The following is a 9,798-nucleotide window of genomic DNA, read 5'->3' as shown; positions in this document are numbered from 1 at the left end:
TCGTGGAATCATGTCTCCATGTGCATCCTCAACGGGGGAGGGATAAGGTCTCCCATCGACGAACAGAGCACTAATGGTAGGTAAAACTCCAGGCTGAGTGACAAGGCTCAGGAAGGAGGAACCAGGGTATCATGCAGCCTGGACACAGTGCTAGGTGTGGGCTTCTTCTCATGGGGTTTGCAGAGTTTGGAAGTGATTTCAGACCTTCTCAGATGGTTATCCATCACTGGCACTGGGATATTGCCCAGGGAGGTGGTGCAGTCACCATCCCTGGAGGTGTTTCAGAGGTGTCTGATGTGGCACTGGAGGATCTGGGTTAGGGTTTGGGGGTTCCAGCAGGGACAGTTAATGGTTGGACTCCATGACCCTAGAGGTCTCCTCCAGCCTCTGGTTCTGTGGTTCTGTGATCTGAGCACAGCTGCCTCGGGCTGACAGTGACACAAGTCTCCAACATTGTTTGCACACAATGCTTGGTGTGATTTCCCTCTGTCCTTGCTGCCTCAGGACAAAGACAGACCTGCTGTAGAGGCTCCTTGGGTATGGTCACTGGGGGCCTCAGGTAGAGTGAGTAAACCCTGGGGGTTTATGAACACCAAGGTTTTTATTTTCCTGAAATCACACGTAAATGACACCTGAAAGCAAACAGCTCTTTCAGTTTGGCTGAACCTTTCTTCAGGGCTAGGTGAGAAAAGCTTAAGCAGTCAGAGCAATTGCCTGAGGTAGCACCAACAGCTGTTTCTTGGGTCGGTGGTTCTCATCTCCTTTAGCAGCCTGGTGTGAAGAGCAATGCACACAGTTCCATCAGGCTCTGATTTACTGGTCTTGGTGCTTGGTTGATGACAAATGTGCAGATTCTTTGACTGGGACAATGTATGGGATTCTCTGTACTGATCCTCATGGTCTTAACTTGTCTTTGCCACATTCCTTGTCAAAAACTTCCTGTGAAACGATGTTGAAACAATTCTGTGAACAACCAACCCAACGAAGCAGGAAGTGAATAAAGTTTCCTTCTCCCAGGTAGCATCACTATGGAAGATCTGCTGTCTGTTTTGCCATTTGGGACTCGTTTTGACTTGGTAAGGCTCAAGGGCTCCACTCTGAAAGAAGCTTTCGAGCACAGCGTGCGCAGATACGGCCAAGGAACGGGGGAGCTGCTGCAGGTCGGAGGTGAGTTTGCTTCTTCCCTCTTCCCAGTGCTGCCAACCAGCCATCCCTCCTGCTGGCCTTGTGTGTCCCCCCAGCAGCCTCTTTCCAGGCACAGGGGCCGAGCTGGGCCTGCACCCAGCCCTGTGCCTCGGGGTGGTGTTGGGCAGCACTGCGTGTTGGGTTGAGGCTCTGCAGCACAGACTCCCAGGCTGCTCAGGATCCCTCCGGGAGCAGTGCCACCCCTCACTTAACTACAGGCAGGCACAGCCTCCTGTGACTGTCACAGCAACAGCTACACCAAACTCCAGTTCCCGGAGCCCCAGCCTGGATGTCTGTGCCAGTCAGTGCCCAACTGCCCCTTACCCCAACAGCTCTGCAAGGGTCAGTGGCAGCTTGAGTGAGCCCAACTACTCCAGTGAGTCAGTAAGTGTTTCCTGATGAACAGTGGAGCCTCAGTCATTCCTCGAATTGCAGCTCCCTCGATGTTTATCTGGCTGTGTTTACCCAGATGTGTCCTAGGCTGCAGTTGTGTTTATTCCTGGTCTCTCTGTAAGTCAGTTTAGCAGGAAAGCTGAACTCCAAGGGCAGGGGCTGAGGTATTCCCCTCCTGCCCCACAGAGCCACGTGCTCTGCCACCCTCCTGGGCCAGACAATCCCTGTCCAGCCCTTCCACCACTAACTTACCACATCCTTAGGTACCACAGAGGTGAAGCAGCAGCAAGTTCTCCTTGCTGCCTTCTCCCAGAAAAAAAGGAGAGAACCAGTAGCTCTGGAAAGGGCCCAATGCAGACAATCCAGAGTGGGAAGAGCTCCAGGGTTGGAAGAGCCTCTGTGCTTTGGACAAGCTCCTGTGACTTTTTGCCCTGCAGCTCGTGGCTGTGCTGTCTGGGGGCCTGTGCTGGCTCTCCCCAGGTTTGGGCAAGGAAGGCTCACAACAGGCAGCATTGCTCCTGCTGCAGTGAGTGGGACAGCAGGGACAGCCTGGCCTGGCTTGCTCTTTTCATTACAGCACCTCCCATCCATCCTAGGCACTTCGTTAGTGCCAGTCTGGTTCAAAAAGTCCTCCCAGCCAACAGGCCAGGGCAGTGAGAAAGCATGTGATTGTGGGCAGGAGGGAAGATGTTTGTGTCCTGCAGTGTCCCCATCCCATGGCTAACAACTCCCTTCTGTGGAGCAGTGGTGAGGGCAGATGGTCACACACGTCCCCGAGCTGGCACACTGCTTCAGCAGTGCTTCATCTCTAGAACTTGGAAAGAGCACAAGAATGAGCCAAGAAAGCAGCACATTAACTGGTGTGATGCAGAGCACCAGAAGCTCTGGGCCAGGGACACTAACCCAAGCAGCAGCTGAAGGTGGTGGAGGAACCTGAGTGGCACAGGCACTGCACAGAGTGTTGGCACAGGCACTGCACAGAGTGTTTCCACAGGCATCCACGTGGTCTTTGACCTGTCCAGAGCCCCGGGAAGCAGAGTGGTCAGCTTGGAGGTGCTTTGCACAGCCTGCCGAGTCCCTGCCTACGTCCCACTGCAGATGGAGGCCATATACAACGTGACCCTGCCATCCTACATCCTGGCTGGGGGGGATAGCTACCACATGCTGAAACACAACCTGGGCTACACCAAAGGTGAGCGGGGCATGGGCAAGGTGAGTGTGGGCAGCAGCAGAGGAGCAGGGAATCAATTCCCAAAGGTTAGAAGACCTTTCTAGAGTACAGAGCTTTCTCTAAAGAAAGAGCTAAAAGATCTTTCTGTAGTCTTGAGGACTAGAGGGAATGGTCACGAGGTGAGACAGAGATGTGAGGAGAAATGTTTTCCCTGTTGTGGTGTTGAGGCCCTGGGATATTGCCCAGGGAGGTGGTGCAGTCACCATCCCTGGAGGTGTTTCAGAGGTGTCTGATGTGGCACTGGAGGATCTGGGTTAGGGTTTGGGGGTTCCAGCAGGGACAGGTTCATGGTTGGACTCGATTTTTAGTTTCCTCCAGCCTTGATGGTTCTAGGATTCTGTGATCAATGTTTTGCAGAACTCTAGTCTCGTGTGTTCTGCTTGTGGGTGGTGAAATCTTTTATCCTCCAAAATTGTCCTTTTGGGCCTTAGTTACAGAGCAGGTTTTTGTTTGTGCAGGGTGTTTCAATTTAAAGTTGATCTTCACAGGTAGGACTTGTTTTTAGGTGACTTCAGCCAACAGCTTGCAAATTTGGAAAGGCTCTAGTCTCCAGTGAATTGGGATGCAGAAATAAATTAAACCTTGAGAGAAATCATTAGGAATAGTGAAAGGGACCAAGTTGTAATGTTCTGGTAAATTCTTCCAGTGTAGTAGAGGTAAAATGACAATTAAGCTGGAGGATTACACGTTAGGACTGTGAGGTTGGGTCAGAAGGGGCTTGTGACGTGGTTGGCAGCAGTGACTGAAGAGAGTCACTGCAGGAAACCCACCTGATGCTTTGTGTGCACACAGCATTGCACAGGCTCTAAATTCTGCCTAAAAATGTAAACTTAGCTTTGAGAAGGTGTAAGCAAATCTTTGCCAGCTCTGCAGCCCTTTGTCCCAAACAAGGGGGAGACTAGCTCAATCTCTTGGGTAGATGGTGGGGGAGAAACTGCCCATGAGCTGCAGTGTGAGCTCAGCCCAGAGACCAAGCCAGGCCTGGGCTGAGCCACAGGAGTGTGGGCAGCAGGGCAAGGGAGGTGATTCTGCCCCTCTGCTCTGCTCTGGGAGACCCACCTGGAATCCTGCACACAGCTCTGGGGCCTCAGCCTGAGAAGGACATGGAAGTGTTGGAGCAAGTGCAGAGGAGGCCACAGAGCTGCTCAGAGCACTGGAGCATCTCCCTGTGAGCACAGGCTGAGGGAGTTGGGGCTGTTGAGCCTGGAGAAGAGAAGGTTGTGTGGAGAGCTCAGAGCACCTTGCAGGAGCTGAAGGGGCTCCAGGGAAGCTGCAGAGGGATCTGTGTTAGGAGCTGCAGGGACAGCACAAGGGGCAATGGGCACAAATGGAAGGAGGGAAATTGAGGTTGGATGTTAGGCAGAAGTTTTGCCTGTTGTGGTGGTGAGACCCTGTCCCAGGGTGCCCAGGGAGGCTGTGGCTGCCCCAACCCTGGCAGTGTTCACAGCCAGGTTGGCTGAGCCTTGAGCAACCTGCTCTGGTGGGAGGTGTCCCTGCCCAGGGCAGGGCTTGGGGCTGGCTGAGCTCTCAGCTCCATTCCAACCCCTAAAAATCCTATGAATCTACCCAAAGCTGACTGGGAGTTAACCACTGTGAGATATGCAAGTAAAACTAGTCATGCAATGCAAAGAGACTTGTGGTTTGGTTTGGTTTCTGTAACCTACAAGGTGCTAGGGGAAATTGTGTCTGCAAATCACCCTTGGCATTTGTGTGTGTGTGAGAACCAGCTCTGCCCTCCCCTGTGCTGGGTCAGCATGGCAAACCACAGAGAACAGCCCCAGAGCTGAGACAATTTGCAGTTCAGGGTCTCAGATCTGGGTAAGAGCTCTGGGTGCTGCAGAGCAGGTGATTTCTCTCTGTCTGTTCAGGTGAGCTGGACATTGAGGTTGTCTCCCGCTACCTCCAGCGGATGAAGAGAGTTTACCCTGCGGTTGAAGGTCGAATCAAGTTCTCTTCTGGGTCTCTTCTTGAAGCAAGTCTCACTCTGATCTCTGCACTGGCCACTCTGGCACTCCTGTGGACTTGATCTCAGCCTTCCTTTGGAGAGAGGCAGCAGGAGCTGATGCCAGTGAAGGGAACTGTTCTCGCAGGGCCTGAGCTCTGTGCAGGGCCAGGGCAGAATTCACCACTGCTCTTGGCCTGGCTCAGCAGGGACCTGCACCTCAGCTTGAGGCTTCCAGCCCCAAAGTCCCCATGAGCACTTACTGCTCAGCCACAAAACAAAGCCAGATGAAATGGGATGTTTCACCTTCTCAGATTCTTCTAGCTGCTTCAGTGAGCTGAGACTCCAGTGCTGCAGCCAAGCTCCTAGGAATGGGTTTAGCCCAGGTTTGTATACCTTGCTCAGGGTTGAAGCTCTCAGTCTAACATTTCTGCTTTGCGCCCATCGTGTTTCTCATACCTCCAGCAGTGCCTGGCCAGGCTGCACTCCCCCAGGGCTGTCTGACCGTGGGCTCCATGCAACATGCAACTTGAAAGGGTTTCTGTTTCACCTGTGAAGATGCAGCAGCTCACTCCTGCCCTCCATTAATAAAGGATGCAATGAAAGCCTGGCTTGATCTTGGTCAGTTTTAAGAAATTGAGTCTATATTCTTCATTCTTTAAAGTGACCAGGTTGGGGAATGGATCCAGAGCAAGGACACATCTGTGGTTCAGAGAAAACAGGCTCAACTTTGTACCTTTTCCATAGAACAAAGCACAGGATCCTGCCTGGGACTCTGTCAGCAGTGGTCCACAGAACCCTGAGGTTGGAAGGGACCACAGTGGGTCACTGGTCCCTCCCCCTACTCCAGCAGGGCCAGCCTAGAGCTCATGGCTCAGGGCTGTGTCCAGAGGGGTCTGGAATATCTGCAGGGAGGAGAATCCACGACCTCTCTGGGCAATCTGTTCAGTGCTCAGGGACTGCACAGCAAAGAAGTTCTTCCTCCTGTTCAGGTGGAACTTCCTGGGCATCAGTTTGTGCTGTTCCCTCTTGTTTGATTGGTTTCCCCACTGAGCAGAGTCTGATCATCCTCTTGGCACCTCCTGTTCATGGACTTGAATCCATTCCTGAGGTCCCTCTGAGTTGTCTCTTCTGGAGGCTGAACAGCCCCAACTCCCTCAGCCTTTGCTCATCCCTGAGGTGCTCCAGTGCCTTCAGCATCTTCCTTGCCCTGCCCTGGCCCTGCTGCAGGAGCTCCATGTCCCTCTGGCCCTGAGGATCCAGAACTGGACACAGCACTCTGGCCCTGCTGCAGGAGCTCCGTGTCCCTCTTGTTTGTCAGATCCAGGCCTTGCCCCCTGCAGCACTGTGGAATCCCTAGGAAGAGCCACACACTGTGGATTATGATAACTGATGACACCTCTCTTCCTTGGGAAGGCTGGTTAAAAACACAGTGGTGAGAGTTTGGCTAGTGAGATCAGGTTAAGTGCCAAGTGAACATCTCTGATGATTTATCAGGACCTGAGTGGTATCAATTAGTGCAGTCATTGTACTAAGATCCCTCACACTGGGAACAACACACCATGTTGTTTGCTGCTGCTTTAAGCTGCTGCTCAGTGCTTTTAATAAACCAGCTCTGCTCTCCTGCAAGGCTCCCTGCACTCTTGTGTCAAACCCAAAGCCTTCAACCCCCTGCACCTGCAGCTCTCGAGAAGGTGGATGAAGATGAACATCCAGCATGGTTAGACTTCCAGCACTGGTTGGTTCCCACATCCACTTAAGGGCTGAGCATGAAAACTCAGGACCACACAAAGTAACACAGATGACAAACTTTGCACAGACAGAGAACATCAGTGCTGCTTTGGCTGGTTTCTAACAGAAGAAGAAAACGAGTGTTACCTGAAGGGAAAAACTGACTGATGCCTACTAAAAGGATCTCTGGATCTTTTTCGTGAGTGAAACTTGCTAAAAACCCACATAGCAAAGTCTTTTTCAGTCTCTTTTGTAAAGGCTGGGCCAACACATTAAGCTTCACAGGATAAATCTCTCACACTCTGACATGAAGATGCTGTGAACAGACACAGCCTCTTTTCTGAGCCTGCAAAGAGGACGTCAGAAAAACCCAACAAACCCAGAGAAGAAAGTGCAAAAAAATCCAGCCTGAGGTAAAGGTCAAAACCACTTCTTGCACCCATTACTATTTTAAAAGGTCAGGCTCTGACACCAAATTGCACAGATATTTTCCACGCTCACAGACAGCCATGAAGGCCAAGCAGAGCTCTGAGATGGTTTGTGTGCAACAGATTCAATCACACAGTTAAGGGGTAAGAGTTGTACCAGCTAAACATACCTTGATGGGAATGTTCCAGGGCTGATTCCAGACCAGTGTCTGTACCAGCTAAACATACCTTGATGGGAGTGTTCCAGGGCTGATTCCAGACACAGCCTCGGCACAAAACATCCAGGAACTGCTGTCAGTTGGCTGCCCTGACAGCTCTACGCAGCGTCATCCTGTCACTTCAGACAGACTGTGGTGAAATTAATTTGACCTTACTGGCAACAGTAAAACAACTCTTAAATACAAAGCACAGATGTTCTAGTTACTTGCCACTGGGATTCAATTTTAATGTCTTTATTGCATAAAGAGAGTTTTTAGAACTTAACTTTTGTGTTATTTACAACAAAATATACAAGGCAAGGCTCAAGTGTCGTGTGGCCATCCCAGCAGGGCAGAGCAGAGCAGAGGCCACTGGGTCCTGCAAGGTCCTTCACTCACATCCAGCTTGACCCACAGCTCAGTTCCTTCGGCCCCTGCAGAACAGCGAGGGAGAAAAACACCTAGTCAGGCTGGAAATGCATCTCTGCATGGAAATGACTGAACTGAGCTGCAGTGACTGATGGGGATTGGAAACATCACTTGAAACCAGAGCTAGGAGGGAGGAAGGAAGGACAGGTGGTTCAACACTGTGAAACCAGAGCTAGGAGGGAGGAAGGACAGGTGGTTCAACACTGTCTCAAAACATGGTTCATAGCACCACAGAACCATCGAGGCTGGAGGAGATCTCTAAGGGCATTGAGTCCAACCATGAACCTGTCCCTGCTGGAACCCCCAAACCCTAACCCAGATCCTGCAGTGCCACATCAGACACCTCTGAAACACCTCCAGGGATGGTGACTGCACCACCTCCCTGGGCAATATCCCAGGGCCTCAACACCACAACAGGGAAAACATTTCTCCTCACATCCAATCTGACTCTGCCCTGGCTCAGCTCAAGGCCATTCCCTCTCTCCTCTCCCTCAGCCCTGGCAGGACACACATCCCACACCTCTCTCCAGCCCTGGCAGGAGTTGCAGAGAGCCAGGAGGTCACCCCTGAGCCTCTTCTCCAGGCTGACCAACCCAACTCCCTCAGCCCTTGCCCATGTGCTCTGCCCTTTGCTGCCCTCGTTGCCCTTGGCTGGACTCGCTCAGTGCCTCAATGGCCTTTGTGAATAATCCAGATTTTCTTGAGTTCAGTATACTGGAAAAATACAGATTTCTCAGAAAATTTCAAGCTAGTACTACATGGGAACAACAGCAAACATGCCCCAGTGACCAGACTCAACAGCAGCCTGAAGAACTGCAGCTCTGGAACAGTTAGCATATACCTTACTCAGCTCTGGGAAGAGTTCTTGAATCCCAATGTCCAGCAGAACATAAGTTAACTGAGGGAAAAACAAAGAAAATTCAGGGCACTCCAAGGCAACTGTGCTGCTTTTTACCTCTAGCTGAATGAGAGCTCCCTGCTCTGCCAGACCCAGCTCTGCAGGCAGCCAGGAGGGCTCACACCACTTACCTGTTTGTTGAGCACTGGCTGCTGCATCCCATCAAACAGGAGCCTGATGCCTTCGTATTTGGCCTCTTCCCCAATGCACTTGCCAACCAAATCTAGACCAAATTCCAAGCACAGATACACAGGTCACGAGGAAGCACCACAGAGCAGCTCTGCAGTGCAGGCACAGAGCCAGAGAGGGGGAAAAGCTGAATTTGAAACAGAGATCAGATTTTATCCCCCCCAGTGGGAAACAGAAAAACAAACACTCTTTGGTTCATCCTTTTTCTTCCAGGACTGCACACCCAAGTAACTACTGCCTGTGCTAATGCACTGTTTGACAAACCACTGCACTCTGTACCCTACCAGTGCACTGTCCTAATGCATCATCTCATCAACCACAAGCAAGCTCTGAGTTTGTGAGCAGCCTGGGAAATGGGACCCCCTTCCAGCCCACTCAGTGCCAGCAGAGCTCAGCTGGGCCTCCAGCTCCAGGGTGTGCCTTCCCTAACCCAGAGCTCCTCCGGATGGAAGAAAACCACAGGAGCATCCCAAGATTCAAGAATTATGCCATTAACTGCATCTACAAAGCTCTTGATTTCCATCAGGTCTTTCCTAATCACTGTGCCACCACCTCAGCCAGCACCACTTGGGTGGCACAGCTGAGCTCCTGTGCTTTCACCCCGACACCCACTCAGCTCCAGTGCGAGGGTATCGGGTGCAGCCCCAGGAGTAACGGGTATGGAAAGCTGATGTGATGCATTTGGGTTCTGTATCTGCCAAACAACTCACCACACAATGCAGCCAGCCACGGAATAGGGAAATACCTGGAATGTATCTCATCATTTCCTCAAAGGTCTTCTTGGCTCTCTTCTGTTTGTCCTGCAGCGAGCGAGGCTCGGTGTTCTCGCAGAACACGGCGTCTGCAGAGAGACACCAGACAACACTCAGCTCTGCAGACTGGCAGGGAAGAGGGGATGGGGCTTCAAACTGAGCTCCTTCTCTGCAGGACCTTCCACTCACTGCCCAAAGGCCATTGAGGCACTGAGCGAGTCCAGCCAAGGGCAACGAGGGCAGCAAAGGGCAGAGCACATGGGCAAGGGCTGAGGGAGTTGGGTTGGTCAGCCTGGAGAAGAATCAACTCAGAGGGACCTCAGGAATGGATTCAAGTCCATGAACAGGAGGTGCCCAGAGGATGATCAGACTCTGCTCAGTGGGGAAACCAATCAAACAAGAGGGAACAGCACAAACTGATGC

General features: G+C 51.9%; 2 protein-coding genes across 2 annotated transcripts in view; one reads left to right on the top strand and one right to left on the bottom strand.

Moving 5' to 3' along the window:
- NT5E (5'-nucleotidase, ecto (CD73)) overlaps positions 1–4,835 on the top strand; it is a gene marked incomplete at its 5' end in the record, with an annotated part of 10,351 nt that extends 5,516 nt beyond the window's left edge. Inside the window, 4 exons of the mRNA XM_009072212.1 lie at positions 1–76; positions 1,018–1,167; positions 2,573–2,770; positions 4,678–4,835. The exon at positions 1–76 is cut by the window's left edge and continues 60 nt beyond it. Of these exons, the coding sequence (XP_009070460.1) occupies positions 1–76; positions 1,018–1,167; positions 2,573–2,770; positions 4,678–4,835 (582 nt within the window). The remainder of the gene's footprint in view (positions 77–1,017; positions 1,168–2,572; positions 2,771–4,677) is intronic.
- Positions 4,836–8,284: 3,449 nt separating this feature from the next.
- Positions 8,285–9,798, bottom strand: part of SNX14 (sorting nexin 14) — a gene marked incomplete at its 5' end in the record, with an annotated part of 30,484 nt that continues 28,970 nt past the window's right edge. The window contains 4 exons of the mRNA XM_009072211.1: positions 8,285–8,290; positions 8,378–8,434; positions 8,566–8,657; positions 9,369–9,464. Of these exons, the coding sequence (XP_009070459.1) occupies positions 8,285–8,290; positions 8,378–8,434; positions 8,566–8,657; positions 9,369–9,464 (251 nt within the window). The remainder of the gene's footprint in view (positions 8,291–8,377; positions 8,435–8,565; positions 8,658–9,368; positions 9,465–9,798) is intronic.

The sequence above is a fragment of the Acanthisitta chloris genome, unplaced genomic scaffold (assembly GCF_000695815.1).
Source record: "Acanthisitta chloris isolate BGI_N310 unplaced genomic scaffold, ASM69581v1 scaffold8323, whole genome shotgun sequence".
Lineage (NCBI taxonomy): Eukaryota > Metazoa > Chordata > Aves > Passeriformes > Acanthisittidae > Acanthisitta > Acanthisitta chloris.
Note: the sequence above shows the minus strand (reverse complement) of the source record. Positions and strands in the feature narration are given on the sequence as shown.